The sequence below is a fragment of the Ipomoea nil genome, unplaced genomic scaffold (assembly GCF_001879475.1).
Source record: "Ipomoea nil cultivar Tokyo-kokei standard unplaced genomic scaffold, Asagao_1.1 scaffold1617, whole genome shotgun sequence".
Classification (NCBI taxonomy): domain Eukaryota; kingdom Viridiplantae; phylum Streptophyta; class Magnoliopsida; order Solanales; family Convolvulaceae; genus Ipomoea; species Ipomoea nil.
The window spans coordinates 1,298,373-1,319,469 of NW_017618045.1; the positions used below are offsets into that span (position 1 = coordinate 1,298,373).

At 37.4% G+C, this 21,097-nt stretch overlaps 3 protein-coding genes and 1 long non-coding RNA gene across 4 annotated transcripts; 3 read left to right on the plus strand and 1 right to left on the minus strand.

Moving 5' to 3' along the window:
- The first annotated feature begins 1,175 nt into the window (after positions 1 to 1,175).
- On the plus strand, positions 1,176 to 5,255 carry LOC109191146 (anaphase-promoting complex subunit 8-like). Its single transcript, XM_019341726.1, has 4 exons — positions 1,176 to 1,448; positions 1,525 to 1,855; positions 3,379 to 4,629; positions 4,954 to 5,255. The coding sequence occupies exons 1-4, from the start codon at positions 1,363 to 1,365 to the stop codon at positions 5,023 to 5,025; spliced, it is 1,740 nt and encodes a 579-aa protein (XP_019197271.1). The 5' UTR covers positions 1,176 to 1,362; the 3' UTR covers positions 5,026 to 5,255.
- Positions 5,256 to 7,938: 2,683 nt separating this feature from the next.
- Positions 7,939 to 10,547, minus strand: LOC109191148. Its single transcript, XM_019341728.1, has 3 exons — positions 10,430 to 10,547; positions 10,231 to 10,319; positions 7,939 to 8,345 (listed from the first exon to the last, which is right to left on the minus strand). The coding sequence occupies exons 1-3, from the start codon at positions 10,457 to 10,459 to the stop codon at positions 8,192 to 8,194; spliced, it is 273 nt and encodes a 90-aa protein (XP_019197273.1). The 5' UTR covers positions 10,460 to 10,547; the 3' UTR covers positions 7,939 to 8,191.
- Positions 10,548 to 13,103: 2,556 nt separating this feature from the next.
- Positions 13,104 to 16,058, plus strand: LOC109191147 (eukaryotic translation initiation factor 6-2). Its single transcript, XM_019341727.1, has 7 exons — positions 13,104 to 13,292; positions 13,381 to 13,477; positions 13,592 to 13,677; positions 13,763 to 13,807; positions 14,661 to 14,791; positions 15,402 to 15,512; positions 15,660 to 16,058. Exons 1-7 carry the CDS (start codon positions 13,283 to 13,285, stop codon positions 15,915 to 15,917), a joined length of 738 nt encoding a protein of 245 aa, XP_019197272.1. The 5' UTR covers positions 13,104 to 13,282; the 3' UTR covers positions 15,918 to 16,058.
- Positions 14,798 to 15,216, plus strand: LOC109191150. The gene is made up of 2 exons (XR_002055899.1): positions 14,798 to 15,006; positions 15,182 to 15,216. It is a non-coding gene; the product is annotated as an uncharacterized LOC109191150 (long non-coding RNA).
- Positions 16,059 to 21,097: the final 5,039 nt, after the last annotated feature.

A 21,097-nucleotide genomic window follows, 5' to 3' on the forward strand; every position in this document is an offset into this window, starting at 1 on the left:
ATTATACTACTCCATAACTTAATCTGATTTAGCTTACAGACAAAAATCCTAAAAAATAATGAGGCTGAATGAACTGCACACCTCAGAGACTGGGCGGGATCTGATTTACCTTAATCTGATCTGCTTCTCCTTCTTCATCATCGTTCTCCAGGTCGGCACACCTCAGACCTCGAGGACTCACCGGCGGCTCTCATCAATGACGTTGTTCTCCGGGTCGGCACAGGAGTGTTAGATCTGGACGGCGACGAGCAGCTCCTTTTCCGGACTTTGGTACCAATCCCTCAATCCCCACCCGATCGTCCAAAACCATCCTCCATCGCGGGATCGCCGCCACAGTCAAAGCTAGAGTCGCGCCTCCAGAGATCGCAAAAGACAGCTGTTCCACAGTCCGATCGTGGCCATCACTCCGCGTCGACTCCTGGAGGTTGAGGACGACCATCGCCGGCCTGTACGACCACCGGAGCAGCCATAGAAGAGACTGCCCCGCGATTGCGAACTTGCGTCGTTGACATCAGATCACCATGATTTTGGTCCCGATGGAATCCGAGAGGCCTGACAAAGGCAACTGGAGGTCTTGGCAGTGGTTCGCCGGCCTGGAGGCATCGAATGAGACAGATGGTCTTGGGGACTTCGTTTGCTAATAATATAAATTAATGCAAAAACAGTGTGATAAAAGAGGAAGCAACACTGCGTATAATAAGAAAACAATATAGGATTTGGGAGAAGAAGACAATATAGAAACAAATTGATCATCTCGAGATTTGGGATGATCCATATTAACAATATAATCAAACTTTTGATTTGTGACGATCCATATTAACAATATAATAATAATAATAATAATAATAAAAATAATATTTTTTTACAAGGACAATTATGTCTTTTAAACATATATTCCATTCATATTTCTTAACCAACCAAACATTAGAATACAATTCTCAATGCTTCAGCGAACCAAACAACAGAATACAATTTATATTCTATTCTTTACATATTCCATTCCCTCCAAATTTATTCCGTGAACCAAACGGGCCATCCTAGAATCATAGCCGCGTATTTCCCATATCACTCAAAAAAATTTAAATATCATTTCTCAAAAGTCGAAATTCCTTTTCGTCAACTATGCGGAGTTTTGACCAGAGTGGACTTGGGTACGGGTAGTCGGGTACCACTCATAAACTCATAATTGCCTTAATTACTTGTGTTTTTGAAAATCCTGAAGCGCGGTTTCCGGCACTACCACCACTGCTCACTCCCCCGACGCCCTCCCCTGAAACCCTACAAATTTCTACTTACACATATCTACTGCTTATATACGTATGTAATTCTCCATCTTAGTGTGTAAAAGATCCTTAAATTTGAATGGGAACCAAAGAGAATTGCAGAAACGAGCTCCGTGCTGCCATCCGTCAGCTTAGCGATCGCTGCCTCTACTCCGCCTCCAAATGGTACCCTCCTTCGCATAAACCCTAAAATCTCTATAATTCTGTTGTTGCTGTAAAAAATTTTGAATTTTTGGCACAGGGCAGCGGAGCAGCTAATGGGAATTGAGCAAGACACGACAAAGTACCCCACATCTCTCACCCGGTTCCAGCGCGGCAGTTCCAGCATTCTCCGCCGCTTCCGCACCGCCACCGGAGAGGCTACCTTTTCTAGCACCCCTTCTGCGGGCGTGTCCTACGTGGCCACGCCGTCGGTGCTCGATGATGATGATGAATACGAGGCCGGGGATAGCGACTTTTACCTGCTTGCTAAGTCTTATTTTGATTGCAGGGAGTACCGGAGAGCCGCGCATGTGCTCCGCGATCAGACCAGCAATAAAGCCAGTTTCTTGCGGTGTTACGCCCTTTTCATGGTTTGTGCTTTTAGTTATAGTTTCCAATTTCATTGCTTTTCCGGCCTTTATGCTCTTTAAATTGGAAGTTACATATAGCATTCATTAACATACATATGATTCATAACTATTAGTGCTGATTTGGTAGGGTTTTAATGCCCCTCAGAAAGTATTTGACTTTTGGTATAATTGCAAATGTCTTAAGTGCACCCGAGGGAATTAAGTCTAATGCTAAGCAATATTGAAAAAATCGCTAGGCGCCTGGAAGACCGCCTAGAGCGCCTAGACGCCAATTAATCGGCGTCTAGGCGCGATTTTTGCAACACTGATGCTAAGTAAATTAGATGAAATTTGATCATGACGGACTGGGCGACTCATGATTTAACTCCTCACGCGCCCTTGGGTAGTGGCATGGACGCTTAGGATTAGTTTAGCGTAAGCTGTGAAACCTAATGTATAATAAAAAAACATGAAATTTGTTTCAAATTATTACCCCTTTTCACCTCTATATGCATTTAAGTCAAGCAAATAGTGTTTGCTGTTTCTTGATGGTTACTTTTGTCAGCATTTATGAAATTGGTTGTCTTTTTTCACTCCTTGTATTTGCATCCATAAATAGTTTATATTAATTGCCAGATAAAGTCTTTTAAAACAAATTAACTTGGATGGAGTTGATTCCGCAACAATGATTAATTATTACCTAGTTAGTCTTTTGCAGTTAGAATTAGGCCTTAGGTCAGTTAGGTGGTACAAGATGTGTTCTCTTAAATTGGGGAATCAAATCTGTCTTGTTTCATCAAATTTGAAGAAATGATTTGTTTCTTGCATATGCAATATGTGTTGTGTGATTCAATCAGTGTTATCAAGGCGACGCCTAGGCATCCGGTCGGTCGAGACCGAACGCCTAGTGTGCTCGCCTCACCTAAGTGCAGAATACAACCCAAAACTCCACAAAACATACATGGGCAGAACCTACACACTAAGGCGAGTTGACTGGTGTAATTTCCAACCGGAGAAGTCGCTGGAATCTGCTTCACGCGCCGGCGCGTGGTGCCGGAGCAGCGGCACATCGGCGGCGCGTGGAGGTGCATGGTGGCTCCGATGGCGGTGTGGTTCGAGCTCCGGCGTCGTCCTCCTGTTCCGATCAAAGCCCACTACCTCACTTTGGCATGTTATCAATAAATACTAGACTTCTCACTATTCTAGGAAAAACTATTCATCTACTTGAAGTAAATAGGTCAGCAAATAGGCTGCCCAAGACAAGATATTTTCAATATATATATATACTTTTTTATTTATTTAATACTCATTGCCTAGGCGGTCGCCTAGACTAGGCAGTCGGGTGGCATCTCACCTAGAAAGTCCGCCTTGATAACTATGGATTCAATTATTATAGTTTGTGTGATTCTCCAGAAAGATGACTGATGTTTTGAGGGATGCTATGTATACTATGTGTACAATGACTAATGCGGTATCATTTATTACTATATGGCTTGAAAGATACTTGGTGGTATTTTTTTTATTCCTATTTTTGTTCCTTGAAGGCTGGTGAGAAGCGAAAAGATGAAGAGATGATAGAACTTGAAGGGCCCTTAGGCAAGAGTGATGTTGTGAACCAAGAACTAGTTTCTCTTGAGAGGGAGTTGTCAACACTTCGCAAAAATGGGACAATTGACTCCTTTGGTCTTTACTTGTACGGTCTTGTTCTTAAACAGAAAGGCAATGACAATCTTGCTCGGACAGTGCTCGTGGAGTCTGTGAGTAGCTATCCATGGAACTGGAGTGCTTGGACTGAGCTACAATCCCTGTGCACCACGATCGAGACATTGAACAACCTTAATCTTAGTTATCACTGGATGAAAGAATTCTTTCTTGCTAGTGCTTTCCAAGAACTTCGAATGCATAATGAGTCTTTGACAAAGTACGAACATCTACAGGGAACTTTCAGTTTTAGCAATTACATTCAGGCTCAGATTGCTAAAGCTAAATACAGCATGAGGGAATTTGAACAAGTGGAAGTGATATTTGAAGAGCTTCTAAGAAATGATCCATATAGAATTGATGACATGGATATGTATTCCAATGTGCTGTATGCAAAGGAGTGTTCTTCTGCTTTAAGTTACCTTGCCCACCGGGTAATTTTGACAGATAAATACAGGCCAGAGTCCTGCTGCATCATTGGGAACTACTACAGTTTGAAAGGGCATCATGAGAAGTCGGTTATGTATTTTCGGAGGGCACTCAAATTGAATAAAAATTATTTGTCAGCATGGACACTAATGGGCCATGAGTACATCGAAATGAAAAACATCCCAGCAGCGGTTGATGCATATAGGAGAGCTGTGGACATAAACACATGTGATTACCGAGCCTGGTATGGATTAGGGCAAGCTTACGAGATGCTGGGAATGCCCTTGTATGCTCTTCATTATTTTAAGAAGTCGGTGTTCTTGCAGCCAAATGATTCTCGGTTGTGGATTGCCATGGCGGAATGTTACAAAACGGAGCAGATTAATATGCTTGAGGAGGCAATCAAATGTTACGGAAGGGCAGCAAACTTAAATGACAGAGAAGCAATCGCACTTGACCAGCTAGCGAAATTACATTCTCAACTAGGTCGTTCTGATGAGGCGGCGTTTTACTACAAGAAGCATTTAGAGAGGTTGGAATCTGAGGAGAGGGAAGAACCCAACACAGTTGAAGCCTTACTGTTTCTTGTCAAATATTACAAAGCTCAAAGGAGATTTGAAGAAGCAGAGATTTATTGTACCCGCCTTCTTGACTGCCAGGGTCCTGTAAGTTATATCCACCTTTTCACATTTATAAATGGCAAAATACCCATAGTTGTGTTGCTTATAACTCTTGAGCATATAATATATAACCATAAACGTGCAATCCAACTATCAGCTTAAGCTTTTAGTTGAGATAGAGCAAATGCTTCAATCCCCATGTCAAAAGTCATGAGTTTGAATGCGTCAGAGACTATGGTCCACGTGTTGCTTGGAGCTTGTCAAAAGTAACCAGCTCGCACATGTGAGGGGGCGTGTTGAGCATAGCTTAAGCTTTTTTAGTTGAGATGGAACCATGTTTCAATTATAACATTTTGGCAATTAATACAGGAGAAGGAAGCGGCCAAAAGTCTTCTTCGAGGAATAAGGCATGCAATGGATGTCCAGCATTTTCCACCCTAAGATTTGTACTGAGGGAAGTTTACTTGGAGATGGTTGTGTTATTTGTGTTAATGCATGTCATCTACTAGTTGACAAGCCCAGGGAGGTCAACTTGGTCTCAAGCAATCCTATAGTGGCTCAAAGTCTGTACTAAACTATTAATGTAGTTCTGTTCCCTAATTCCCATCTATTTATGTAATAATGTAGAAGGCACTAAGAGCATCCCATCAATGATTTTTGGGAAGGTTTAAGAAGTACAGAGTAATGTTTATGTGGAGCAGAGAGAAGTAGTTGGGTTCTTAGCTAAGTACATGCTTTTTGTCTCCAAAGTGGGACCTATAAAAAAAAAAACTGCCCCATTTGTTGTGTGATGCACGCATTCCAGCACTCCAATCGAGTGTGTTAATTTGACACTCCCGTAGTGTAAATGTTGGTCCTCAATTTTTCTGTATGGTACGGGAGAGACAATGTATGTATTGTTTTGAAAATTGAGGGACAACATTTACACCACTAATAATTCAGGAATGACATTGATAGTTGATATGTTATGAAGAGATATAAATTATAATCTTTTCTTATATATACCAAGTTGTCATTCTTATAAAAAAAATGAAGTTTTATTCATTAATGAATGAAATTGATGGAAAGATTGCAAGATGTCAAAACATGTTAAATTTTTTTTTTTTTTTTTTTTTTTTCTAGTTTGGAACTGGAACCATCTGGTTTCAAATTGGAAGAGACGTGTTTCTATTCCTAATAGATTAAATACCAATGGAGGTCCTCTGACTTTGGTGGCACTGTCACTTTTAGTCCTCAACCAGTCTTAGTCCTCTTACTTTTTATTTCTAGCCATCGATGGTTCTTCCGTTAAACTTGACCATCTAATGCCGTTTTCTCAAGGATAATTCAATCCTTTCATAATTAATTTATTAATTATTATGTTTGCCGAGTCATACTGAGATATCCCGACGTCGTTTTGGCACAACCTTCGTACCAGCTTTTGTACGCCATTTTGATTCATGAGCTGGTTTTGTACACGTTCATAGCTTGGGAAACCATTGTTTGACTATTCTGGTGAGGAAATTAAACATAATAATTAATAAATTAATTATGAAAGGACTGAATTATCTTTTAGAAAACGGCATTAGATGGTCAAGTTTAACGAAATGACCATAGATGGCTAGAAACAAAAAGTAAGAGGAGTAAAAGTGGTTAATTTAAAAGTAGAAGACTAAAAGTGACAGTGCCATCAAAGTCGGAGGACCTCCCGGTATTTACTCATTCCTAATATTATGAAATTAGAACCGTCTGTACATTTCTGAGTTCCTATCGTACGTAATTCTGTTCAAATTGCCATCCCTCAAATGGGGATAAGTTGACTAATCTGCATCCAATCCCTTCTAATAGATACTCTCTAAGGAGGTGTTTGATTGGATGGAAAATATTTTCTTTAGACAGTGTTACAAAAATCGCGCCTAGCGATTTTTCCAACATTGTCCTTGAATTTGAAGAAAACTAGATTTTCTTTTATTTAATTGGATGTAAAATATTTTTCTTCCCCCCACCCCCAAAGGGTATTTTGTTTTCTATGGAAAACATGAGGACAATTATGTCTTCACAAACTTTTTAAAATTACTTTTATTATTATTATTATTATTATTATTATTATTATTATTATTATTATTATTATTATTATTTAGGGGTATAATTGCCTTTATACTTATTATTCCTTACAAATCCAAATCTAACCAAATAATAGAATTTATATTTCTAGTAATTTCTTTTCCACCAACCAAATAATGGAATCAATTTTTCTGGAATTTATTTTTCATGGAATTTCAATTTCATTTTCATTTTTCAGCAAACCAAACGGGCTATACATGTTTTAACATATAAACAATGTTTCAATTCTATTTTCTTTCAAATATTTTTCAACGAACCAAACGGACTATAAATGTTTTGACATATAAACAATGTTTCAATTCTATTTTCTTTCAAATATTTTCCAACGAAGCAAACGGATTATAAATGTTTTGACATATAAACAATGTAAATAACCAGAACTATATATGTTTTATTTAAAATAAAACTTTTATATTGCAAACTGCAAAGTCAGTCTCATTTATTCTAAGTAATTAAAAGAAATACAATTACTGAAAAGTTTTTTGAAGCACTTCTGAAGAAACAGACCTTTTAATAAAAATTTTATACTTCAGTCACTCTCATTTATTCTTAAGTAATTAAAGTTTTTTTTTTTTCAAAGCACTTTGTAGAACTTTTTTCAATTTCACCATATTGATATTAAGAGTATCCCCATTTGTGATTTTTTAGGAGTTTTTTTTGTCAAGATAAAGAAAAATATTGTGAGATGGAGGAAAAAGAAGAAATTAAAATTGAACCAAGTTGAGTATTTTGTGGGGATTGCGCAAAGAGAGAAAAAAAGAAAAAGAAAGCACCAATCGATGCATTGAGCGCACTATGCACGCCCAGTTGACACATGACACATGCACTGCACGAGCCAACTATACAAGTAAATTTAAATTTTTTCTCTTTTTTCTGAAACAATTGTTTTTCATTTTTCTCTCCTCTTTTTTTCTCTTTCCTCTCTCCTATGTGGGCATGTGGCTTTAAAAAAAAATTCTTTTTCTGGAGGACGCTCTAATGAGGATTATAGACTATAGTCGTGTATATTATTGGTCAAAATATCAACTAATAATGAACTAAGGGTGTGTTTAATTCGCACATGAGAATCAAAATCGAAATCAAATACTTGGTAATGATATAAGTTTTGGTGAAAGTATTTTGTACATAACCAAAAATCAAATTCCATAACTGTATTTTAAAAAGTTATCAACCAAACATTAGCTATGATTTTGACTCTCATTCCTAGTGTGTAAACCCATAAACTAACCACAACCTAAGGTAACTGTCATCTAGAAAAACAAGAGAATACTGTAAATATCACATTACTCTAAGTGGGGGTACAACATCCACGTTTTTCATGTTTTACAGAACCCAAATTCAGTAGATGAAGATAAGTTCTTAGTACATTACCTTGATGCACCCTGTTCTTGGGGGCAACCATTCAAACACAAATGTTTATAACACAAACACAATTATTATCCCAGCATAAATGACAGGAGTTCAAATCCCATAACTTGGGAGTCATGCTTACAGTTCCAGGCAATTAATTGCGCTGAGGGTCACTGAAGAAACGGTTGAGGGATGGCATTATTTCTGGGCTCTTGTTGCGGACAAACTTTCTAAGAGAGTGCTCAGCATACTTCTTCCCCTCCTCATAGTTCTCCAACACTCCCGCAGCTCTTCCCTCCTTGTTAACCCTATCAAAATGCATATTAAGATGGTAGGTAAGGTCTGCTGTCTAAGTCCAAAAGTGATGAACATTGTTATTCCCAGTTCAATGGAAAATGCAAGTTGAGATCACTGCACATTAGTGCATAGTTGTTGCCTAGGCACCCTTTATTAGTACTTAAGAATAGAATCAAAATTTCTCACCTTCAATTTATATATTCTTCCCCACGTAGCATTGATAGCAATGATTTTGACCCAAGATGGAAAAATAATGCATTTTTAAAATTAAGAACGACTAAATTTTTCTTAGTGGCCAAGCACCTTGTGCTCAGATGGCACCCGGGTTGGACTCCCATGTGGGAGGTAGTGAGTTCGAGTTTCAGTGGAGGCATTATTGGCTCTTTGTGCTTCAGTAGGTTGAGAAAGTAGTTATGAATAGATACTACATTGTAATAGAGTCAGTAGCATTCAAAAAAAAAAAAAAAAAAAATCTTAGTAGGTCAAATTAATTATAATGAAGCAATAAAGTTTTGATCATTTTAGTGTACCAAATGAACCAAGCTACCAATCTTGTAACTTAGCCACATGTGTCATTATTTTTCATACCCATTGGTTACTTGTCTGATCAACAGCACTTTGATACATTCATTTAATCAAATGAAGGGACATTATACAATGCAAAATCTCCAGCATTACATTCATTTGGGTTAGTAGAACGACATCATTTGGCGTCTAAGAGGCATCTTGGGGTTGGCTGGCTATTACAGGAGATTTGTGAGAAGATATGGTGTAATCGGCAAGCCTCTTAACAACTTGCTAAGAAACAGAGTCACTTGTTGAAGGCCAAAAACAGAGTGAAACAATATGCCAACAAAAGGAATGACAAAGAATTCCTTGTGGGAGATTGGGTTTATCTCAAGCTACAGCCTTAAAGGCAGAGTGGCAGACTTCAGCTGGTATCAGGAAAAATGTTAGGCTAGGTTCCAAATACTATGGGCCTTCTGGATAGCTCATTATCCATTTTTCCATGTCTCTGAGCTAAACACCATCCAGCTGAGGTTCAACCTCCCCTCACTAGTCCGATGGGCAGCTCCTTACAGAACCTAAAGCTATAATCAAAAGGAAATGGTGAAGAACAGTGCTGCTAGTGCTGAGGTGTTAGTTCAGTGGGCAAATTTAAGTCAGGAGGCTACATGGGAAGATTATACCCATCTCAAGACTCAGTTCCCTCATTTTAATCCTTAAGGACAAGGATGAGCTTGCAGGGGCATGAGTGTTACATTCCCGAATGAATAAGAGGAAAATGGTGGTGTTTGGGTTAGTAGAAAAACATGTCGGAAAGCTTTCATTTTGACCATTGCTGGAGTATGAATTGAGAGTGTGCATCAACAGCTGGAGGGAAGGAACAGTGCCTGATCCGGAAATTCAGCTAGAGTTTGTTAGTTGTTTTTCATTTTATCTTCCTGAAAAGTATGTAATGAACTCTCGTTTTCCTTTCCAATCTCTTATCAGTTTCCTTCTATATTCTCTGCATTTCCCCCCTATTTATGGTTTCTTAGCACACTGCTTCCCAGAGTTAGCTCTGGAATTTCCAGACTTTTCATTAGATTGATTATTTGCAGTGATTTAGACATACCTTTTAAGTCCAACGATTCGTAGCTTAAAATCATACGCAGATTTTATTTAGTTTCAATTTCAAAAAACTATAAATAAATAAATATTTTTAAATAAAAAGAATAGAAACCTAAATAATCGGAGATATACATCCCATGGAAACTGAACAGAGATCATATAGATATACTACTCTCAGAGCTTATTCAAAGGAAATCAAACAATCAATCAATCAATATATCAATATAATTAAGAACAAAATTTATAAACTGAAAGTTGTATATAGGAAAGAGAGAGGGAGACCTGACTTCAGGATTGGTGGTGATATTCCGGATCAACTGAAATCCACAGATTCCGACAGCTACGCCCATGGCCGCAAACAGTGGATAAACCTGAAAGGCGCACACATATCCATATTACAAATCACATAAATTCCGGCGAAAACACACACATACTCCGATTCAAGTGTATATATATAGAAAGGGAGAAAGAGAGGAGGAACCTCGGGCCTGATCCAGCGGCTAGAAGCCATTGAAGAGAGCTGTGTTGCCTGTTGTGTTGTGTTGAAGTACAAAACACCAAAAAAGAAAATGAAGCGACAGATTTCAACGCTATCGCCCTGCACCTGCTGCTGCTTTATTTGGGAGAGAGAGTGTTCGATGGGGACGCCAACATCGAGGCAAACCTGTCATCCAATAATTGATCGCCACGTACACAAATGTGGCCTAGTGGGGCAACTACTTCCAAATATATTCTTAAATATAAAAAACAAAAGCTAAGGAGACGTTTGGTTTATGGCAAATGTTTTCCAAAAAAAAAATAAATCTTTAAAGTGGAGGAAACTGTTGGTTTTTTTTTGTGTTTGGTTTATAAAATTCATTTTCTATTGAAAAATGAATTTTTTAAATTTGAGGAAAATAAAATTTTTGATTAGATCAAGGATTTTATTTTCTATGGAAGATGAGAATACAAAATGATATAGTTTGACTATTTTATCTTTGTTTTCTTTCTTTTTTTTTTTTTTTTTAAAGCACCTTTGTTTTCTTCATAATTATATTACTTTTATTAATTTGTAGGAACATATAGCTCATATCACTTTAATAAAAAAATTTATTTTTATCAATAAATAAAGTATTAATAATAATAAAAATAACAATAATAAATCCAAAAATTGTCATTGGATGGTGTTACAATTCTGACACCGTAATTGCAAGTTGTCATTGAATGGTGTTGGAATTCTAACACCGGAATTGCAACACATTCGAACCTCGACCGCGGTGACAGTGTGAAAATTATGTCTAAAGTGAACAAATTTTTTGTGCGCACCGCCATTTGGTTCCGTCATTTGACCCTGTTTACTGAACCATTGAGTCACCGTAATTTTCATCCTCTCACATGCTTTGTCGGGTCGAAGTGTGGGGACCCTTAAGGTTGGGGATTCAACATTTTGGGACAAAAAAAAATGTCAACAAGCCTTTGAAATTGCCAAAATTCCATGGGTGCGGATGGTCTAATGGCATGTTTGGTAGATTTTATATGTGTGTGGGGGGAGGGGGGATGGTTCACGTGCGAAAGGTCTCATAGGTGAAAAATTGTGTGAGATATGAGCCGTTTGGCTAATCTGGATCAACGATTCAAAATGAATGATTTTTTTTTTTTTTTAAATGTGCTTCCTATCAACATGGATGTCGATGATCAAGTGTCTCGAACTATGCATGTTAAGCTAGAAAATAATGCACCATAGGCTTTAAACATACGCACATTAAGAGATAAATTGATATACTTTAAACTAGAAAGTGACCACTTTAAGCTTTAAACATACGCACATTAAGAGTTAAATTGATATACTTTAAACTAGAAAGTGACGCACCTTAAACTTTAAACATACGCACCTTAAACTATAAATATACACATCTTAAATTATAAACTTACGCACCTTAAACTTTAAACTTCTCAGGCACCTAAAGCTATAAACTTACACACGTTAAGCTTTGAACTTATGCACCTTAAGCTGTAAAGTAATGCACCGTAAGCTTTAAACATATGCACCTTAAACAATAGAGTGACACACGTTAAGCTTTAAAATACACATCATAAGCTATAAACTTACGCACCTTAAGTTATAAACTTATGCACATTAAGCTTTAAATTTAAGCACTTTAAGTGTTATACAGACACATAAAGCTATAAACTTACTCTGTAATCTTACGCACCTTAAGTTTTAAACTTACACCCTTTGAGCTTTGAACTTACGCAAAATTACTGTAATGCCATGACATTTTTTAAAATTTTTTCTTCATTATCAGATGTTGATTTTGGCTAGATCAATGATTGAAATTTTATCTCATTTTTTACTTGAAAACCTCCTTCGCATTTGATATTTTCCTTAATTTTCAGTAACTCTCAACCTAAGATCTACTTAGGGATGGTAACGGGGCGGGGAGTATACTTTCGACCTTGTCCCCATCCCCGACGGGGAATTGAAAATAGTCCTCATCCCCTTCCCTGCGAGGAATTAGGCGGTCAACTCTTAGTCAAAATATTAAATTAGTGTAGTTTTTAATTTTTAAAACTGAAAACCTAATTCTGAATTTTAAAAATTTATTTATATACAATTCCCCTGTCCCCGTCCCCGACGGGGAATTACATACATTCCTCATATTCGTCTCCGTTTTTTGAAATTTTTTCTCATTCTCGTCCTTGCCCGGGATAAGAAAAATTGCCATCCTTAAATCTATCTAGATGGATAAATTATATTAGTCTTCACTTTTTACGTGATAATATATTTTCACATGAACTCTCTCATATATAGAATTCAGGAATAGTTAATATTAAGAACCCTTAAGAAGGGCTATTCATTGTAAAAGGGAATAACTAATTCCATGAATACTATTTGTAGGAATAAAATGTAAAAACAAATAATAGAATACACCTATTTTCAAAAATGTTATTTCACTATTTCATGAACCAACATTTATATATTTTATAGTCTTGGACTAATTGCAGAATTAATCCAAAATTCAAATATGGGGATCAAATGGGTTTGGCCCAATATACATTAATTGAAACTTCAAGTCCAATTTAGTCATCAAAATTGTAAGCCCAATCTTTACCCAAATTAGTTTAGCCCATTATCTAAGACCCATTTTACCCATTTTCCGGCCTAAACCTTTTCCTCTTAACCTTCTCAGGTGGAACAGTAGGGGAGAGCAAGGGTTTTGCAGAGTAGAACCTGGTAGGGCCGTAGGGGTTTTTTTCGCGGCTTGCAGAGAACCAGAGAGGGTTTTGAGCTACGAGGGCCGCCAATTGTTTCAGTCTTTCAGAGAAGTTGAAAGCCGCTGGTTTGGTTAATACCATGGCAACTAGTAAGAAAAAAAAAATACGATTTTGTGAATAATTTGTTATTTGTTCTATAAAGTTCAAACATTCATTTCGAAATTGATTTTGGTGCAGGGTTGCAGTTCGAGAATTCATGTGAAATTGGGGTCTTCTCCAAGCTGACAAATGCTTATTGCTTGGTCGCCATAGGTGGATCAGAAAACTTTTACAGGTTCGTTTGACTCTTTTATAGCTATAATAATAATAAATAGTTTCTAGTCTGTATTTTGATTTTTGAGAAGGTATTGATTCGAGGTTGTTTATTACATGTTTATGTTGTTTGTAGCACGTTCGAATCTGAGCTCGCAGATGTCATTCCAGTAATTAAAACCTCCATAGGTGGAACCCGGATAGTTGGACGGCTTTGTGCTGGCAAGTCTAGAAATGGCTTTTAGAATGATATGCAGGAACATTATCTTGTTTATTAGCTCTTATTATTCTGTTTTTAACTTTGCAGGAAACAAAAATGGGCTTATTTTGCCTCATACTACTACTGACCAAGGTAACTTCATAATTACAAATGCTTGCTTTTTGTGTGTGTGTGTGTGTGAGTGTCATGTTAACACTCAAATTAGGATGTTTATCTTTGAATATTTGATTTTAAAAATTTTCATTTCATGTAACTTGTCCAATTTTGCAACTCTGCAAGTGTGTGTGGCCATTCTATGAAGTTATAGTACATCATGTTGGTTTGATATTTATTGGTTGTCAGGACTTGGGACTTGACTAGGTTGAGTGTCTGAATGGCCCATACCACACTGCTTAATTTGTGGTACGCTTAAACATATAAGCGAGGCCTAACACTAAAGCTTTTAAATAAGGGTAGATAAGATTTAATAAAAGAAGCCTCCTTTTCAAGAACCTCAAGAGTTGAGGCATCTTGAAGAAGAGGCTTTTTTGAGAAGCTCAAGTTGGGCAAATAAGTTCTATTCATCACACATTGATGGCGTTTTCAGTAAATGAATTAGAAGATTTAAAGATGATCAGATATGGTATCTGGGTGCTTAGAGGAATTTTATTGAGCTTATGCATTGTTCAAATTTAACACTTAATTCTTTAAAAAAATCAGGATTAAAAATGTTCAAAATACTTCAAATTTAGTATATGGGTGTTTAGAGAAATTGTATTAAGCTCATTCATTGTTTAAGGTCCTAAATGTAACATTTTTCTAAAAAATATTTTTCCTAAATATAATACTCATAACTGCTGTTAAGTACTGTATATATTTATTTACATTTTTCTTGTGTTAATCATTTTTTCATAGGATTAAACACCATGTGATAAGTTCCTTATTCATGATTGAAAGATTAAACTGACTTGTATTGCATGGTTCTGTGTCTTCTTTCCGTTGGAAGAGCTTCAACACTTGAGAAACAGTTTGCCAGATGGTGTTGTTGTTCAGCGTGTTGATGAGAGATTGTCTGCTCTGGGCAACTGCATTGCTTGCAATGACCATGTTGCTCTTACACACACAGATCTTGATAGGGTAATATCATCTATTTCTTTTAGTTGGAAGAGTTTGTAAGGATCAAATTTCATTTATTTCTTTAGGTTGGGAAACTTTGTTGTGAAAGATTTTTAAATTTTGTATGCTGTTTGTCAACATGTTTCACTTTTTTAAAAACCTTTCAAGAAACCTTTACTGTTTACCTATGGCATTGGGTGCCTCCTTGTCACTATGGGATACTAACAAAACATTGGGTCGGATCACGAATGGTTATATTTGGTCATTTGTGTGTCTTGCTGATTTGTGGTTGAGATATGAGGAAACATGAGTCACAGATCAAAGAAATTAATTAAAAAAATATTACGTAATTATTCTCCGTGTTGGTCTGACACCCTTTAATTTATTGTTTTTTTTTTTTTTTTTATTGAGTTTTGCTGTCTGAGATGTGTAATTTGTTAACTCTGGAAAAGTATTTTGTTTGTGGGGAGTGTGACCAAATTCATGGATGAGTTTTGCAACCAACCAATTTCAATGTCAATAGATCACTCCTACCACATGAATATTCTGTATTGGTAGTGCATGTTGTATCCAACTATCTGTATCATTATTTTATTTCTGCAATGCGTTTATTTTATGGGTTTTTAATTAGGAAACTGAAGAGTTGATCGCTGATGTTCTTGGAGTTGAAGTCTTTAGGCAGACAATTGCCGGAAACATCCTTGTTGGCAGCTATTGTGCTTTTTCTAATAGAGGTGGATTGGTAAGTACGGTATTTCCTTTTGTGGAAATAATTCCTGTCCTCTAATTTTTCCTCTTCTTATCACGAAATAGTTAATTTGAATGGCATCAGATATAGATGAAGTTTGAACCATCTACCAGATTTCACTATTGCCCTTGTTTTGAGCAGGTACATCCTCATACATCTATTGAAGACTTGGACGAGCTTTCAACTCTCCTCCAGGTTCCTCTGGTGGCTGGAACTGTGAATCGTGGGAGTGACGTGATTGCTGCCGGATTGACAGTGAATGACTGGACAGCGTTCTGTGGCTCTGATACCACCGCAACGGAGTTGTCTGTCATTGAGAGCGTGTTCAAGTTGAGGGAGGCTCAACCTAGTGCTATTGTCGATGAAATGCGAAAATCGTTGATTGACAGCTATGTCTAAAGTTTTGTTCACATTTAAGCATCCTTGGCACCAATACTATATAGAAGGGAATTGATTTTTCTGCTCTTTGCTTTGTTCTTGTGTTTGTAATGTTGAAATGATGTTGTCATGGTAATCAAATACATTTGTTTTAAAGTGTTACATTGTTATGTTGTCATGATTATTCCCGACCGTATCATCCCGTATACGTGCTCGGTACCGGGGCATCCCACCGAGTAAAGCTGAAAGCGCGTTGATCCGACCCCGTTTGCAAACCCGAGTAAAGGTTTGCTCGCAGGCAGTGCCTGATTTTTATTATTTCACTCGACCATATTAGGTCGAGATCGTCCATCCGACCTACACCACTTGGGGCCTTAAGTTATGTTCCCGCAACCAAACCCAGTAGTAGTGATATGAACTTAGTCCAAGGTTCAAATAAAGATGGAATATTGTCCCAAGAATGCTCTCAATGTAGAGATAGAGATGGATCGAAATACCTTAAACCTCACGAGAAACCCTTTGTCTTGAATCCTCAAAGACTTGGAAGAATCCCATTGTAGCTTCAAGTACTTCGATGATGCAATCTTCAATCAACTAGAGTCGGATTTAGTTTCCTTCGATTCAAGAACGAGTCCACGAACCTAAATCTAAGGTTGAAGAAAGGAAGATTGATTCGAGTCCACGACTAGCCACTAATTGAGTCCACAATTAGCCACTAATTGAGTCCACAATTAGCCATAAGGTTTCTTACACAAGTGTAAAGAAAAACTTAAGAATTTTATTGAATTAAAGCCGGCCTGAAACTGATATGGATGTGCCCTTTATAGGTATAGGGGCAGCATTATAATTCTAAATACAATGGAAAAAAGAGTCCTAAACCTAATCTAGAAAACAAGTAAATAGAGTTTTATTTAGAAAAGGATTTAAGGAATCATTTCTAAATACAACTAGTGTTTTCTCTTATATGCCAAACAATTTAAATTAATGATGACCAAAAATAATAGGGCTGAGTTGGGCCTAATTTAATCACCAAAATCAGCACTTAAACAATTATAAAAAGCCTTGAATTCTTCTTCATCTTTTGCAAATGGGCTTGACTTGGATTTTCACCATCTTTAAATATCACCAATGAAGAGTTGTCTTAATCGTTTGGACTTAGGCCTGGTAATTGGTACTCTTGATGGATCTTCATTATGTTGGGCCGCATCAAGTAGTGAGTCCAAGAAAGTCAGGAATCTCAAGGCATGCAGAGGGACCAGCGAAGCCTCCGACCTTCTCATGTGCGTGCATTTCACGTGCCACACATGTTGAGAGACCGACATGTGCTCCCTCGCACTTCTTATAAATACCGCATTAAATGCGGAGAGGAGGACTTTTAAACATCTCTATTTTAGCCTTATTTAGCTTGGAACTACCTCATGTCATCATTTGAGCGACCTTCTCATGTGCGTGCGTTTCACGTGCCACACATGTTGAGAGACCGACATGCAAACTTATTAAAAGCGCTGAGGCGAGCGACACCTTGTCCTCCGCTTTAGCAAGGCGCAACCGTGTGAAAAAGCGTGCGCTTGAACACGCTTTTCCGGTGAGGCGACGATTCCGAAAAAGCGGCAAGGCGGTGAAAGCGAGGCTTTACCATGCAGCACGCAAGTCAACGGTCAAAAAAACAAAAACAAAATTCTAACCTAACCCTAAGTCGTGATAACAAACCTCGGACCTCTGTTCTTTGCTCTTCTCTGCTCACCCTCTCCGTCCCTCACTTCTTTCTGCCAATCTGCCTCGACCATCATCGTCGCCGCTTTGCCGCCACCTCGCACCGCCTCTTCCCTAATAGCCGAACTCAGAATCCCAAGGTAAATCGCCCATGCGTCTCACTCCGTTTTTTCCTCTTTCTCTTCTTACGAATTACGCTGTTGAAGACTTGAAGAAGAAGACTAGTCTGAGGTTAAAATGTTAGATAGGAATAGAGTTGTAGTCTTGGTTGGACACTTGGCATTAATTGTTTACACTTCACAGTGCACATTTTGTGTTTTTTATCTTTTTTTTTTTTTTTTTTTTTTTTTTTTTTTTTTGGGTATTAAATTAAGTTTTGAAAATGCTATATTTAAAATCTTAAATTTCAATTTACAATTAATTCAATTAAGATTTATGCCTTTATTATTGAATTATTGATTATTGATTGTTGAATATGTGTTATTTTGATGACTAAATGACTTGATGACATTATTTTGATGACTAAACTTTGTATTATTACAATATTGTGACTTTAGGAGTTTCTATTTATGTTATTTTACATTAGTATTTGAGTATTTTGAGTATATGTTAATTTTTTTAATAAGCGTCGCTTTATGTGAAAAAGCGACGCTTCGCTTTGCGCTTTCGCTTTAAAGCAAAACCCAAGCTCATCGCTTTGGTTTGCTTTTTCGCTTTAACAAGTTTGCCGACATGTGTTCCCTAACACATTTTATAAATAGCGCATTAAATGCGAAGAGGAGGACTTTTGGACATCTCTATTTTAGCCTATTTAGCTTGGAACTACCTCATGTCATCATTTGAGCGACCTTCTCATGTGCGTGCGATTCACGTGCCACACATGTTGAGAGACCGACATGCAAACTTATTAAAAGCGCTGAGGCGAGCGACACCTTGTCACTCCGCTCCAGCAAGGCGCAGCCGTGTGAAAAAGCGTGCGCTTGAACACGCTTTTCCGGTGAGGCGACAATTCCGACAAAGCGGCAAGGCGGTGAAAGCGAGGCTTTACCATGCAGCGCGCAAGTCAACGGTCAAAAAAACAAAAACAAAATTCTAACCTAAGCCTAAGTCGCGATAACAAACCTCAGACCTCCGTTCTCTGCTCACCCTCTCCGTCCCTCACTTCTTTCTGCCAATCTGCCTCGACCATCGTCGTCGCTGCTTTGCCGCCACCTCGCACCGTCTCTTCCCTAATAGCCGAACTCAGAATCCCAAGGTAAATCGCCCATGCGTCTCACTCTGTTTTTTCCTCTTTCTCTTCTTACGAATTACGCCGTTGAAGACTTGAAGAAGAAGACTAGTCTGAGGTTAAAATGTTAAATAGGAATAGAGTTGGAGTCTTGGTTGGACACTTGGCATTAATTGTTTACACTTCACAGTACACATTTTGTGTCTTTTTATCATTTTTTGGTATTCAATTAAGTTTTGAAAATGCTATAATTAAAATCTTAAATTTCAATTTACAATTAATTCAATTAAGATTTATGCCCTTATTATTGAATTATTGATTATTGATTGTTGAATATGTGTTATTTTGATGACTAAATGACTTGAATGACATTATTTTGATGACTAAACTTTGTATTATTACGATATTGTGACATTAGGAGTTTTTATTTATGTTATTTTACATTAGTATTTGAGTATTTTGAGTATATATTAATTTTTTTAAATAAGCGTCGCTTTATGTGAAAAAGCGACGCTTCGCTTTGCGCTTTCGCTTTAAAGCAAAGCCCAAGCTCATCGCTTTGATGCGCTTTTTCGCTTTAACAAGTTTGCCGACATGTGTTCACTAGCACTTTTTATAAATACCGCATTAAATGCGAAGAGGAGGACTTTTGGACATCTCTATTTTGGCCTTATTTAGCTTGGAACTACCTCATGTCATCATCTGAGCGACCTTCTCATGTGCGTGCGTTTGACGTGCCACACATGTGTTCCCTCGCACTTCTTATAAATACCACATTAAATATGGGGATGGGGACTTTTAGACATCTCTATTTTAGCCTTATTTAGCTCGGAACTATCTCATGTCATCATATGAGCTTAAGTCTTAAACCAACAAGCAGACTAGAGAAAGATCCGTTTACGGTCCGATCTCATCAGTTTTATGTATTCGCGAACACAACTGCATTTACCACATCAAATTACATTTAACTTTTTAAATTAGAGTGAATATCTAATATAGTCCTCGACTATAATGATTTTACTCGATTTAGTCCTAAGTTACTTTTTGTGCTTAATTTAGTCATCGACTTTGATGTTTTTACGCAATTTAATTCTCCGTTAAAAATTTTATTAATTGACTGTTAGAAGTAACGTTAGTATGATAATTTCTCACCCCTTATCATATTTAGTCATATTACTTCTTACTCTTCCCCTTATTTCCTCTAATTTTCCCTCCCTCTCCTTCATCTACAGTAATTTCCCCATATCCACTCTCTTCCTTCCTTAAGCCCTAGAAATCCTAAAGTGTACACAACTCAACCATTGTTGAATAAATTGGCAAAGAGTAATAACAGGGATGTGAGACGAAGAATTGAAAGCAAATGCACACTAAAATATGGTACGCACAAAGAAACCCTACTTGAGTTGATTGTTTGCCTGATGTTTGTGGCTTATGTTTATCATCGTGCATTTCTTTTCGGGCTCACACACGCACGCGCGCACGCGCACACACACGCACGTGCACACACACACACACACATACACACGTACACGTACGTGCGCACACACACACACACACACACACACACACCGAAAGTCAACAGTGTTGAATGAAGAGTGGGGATGGAAGAAATTAAACTGTATGGCTTATATATAGGGGTGGTAAAAATCGTAGAGCCTTATAAGAAATGAAAGAATTGGATACATTTAATATACATCACTACATGAAAATAATGCAGTTTCCGTACGGTTAAAAAATAATAATACTCCGTCATAAAAAGCTTAGTTCCAGGATGTAAACTCTTCCAACATGTTTATGTTTTTGCTCTTGTAAACTATTCCAGTTTGTTTGTGATGTAAATATTTATTTATTTATTTAGGGTTGAAGTTGATTTGAGGATGAAGATTTGCATTTATGCGTGGAGCTTAATAAGGGGAAGAAGAATGAACATCCCAAATGGGATGAAGGATGAAAATTACTGTTAGATCCTATTTTTAACAGTCAACTATCAGAATTTTTAATAAATAACTAAAATGTGTAAAATCATCAAAGTCGATGATTAAATTGAGCACAAAAAGTCACTTATGACCAAATCGAGTAAAATTACTATAATCGAGGACTATATTAGGTATTAACTCTTCTAAATTATTATGTAATAATTACTACTAATCAGGGTTGCAAAACTCGGCCGCCTAGGCGCTAGGCGGCACCGAGCCTTGCCGTTTTGGCCTAAAGGCAGCCAAAACTTGGCCGACCGCCTAGGCGGCCAAACTCGGCCGAG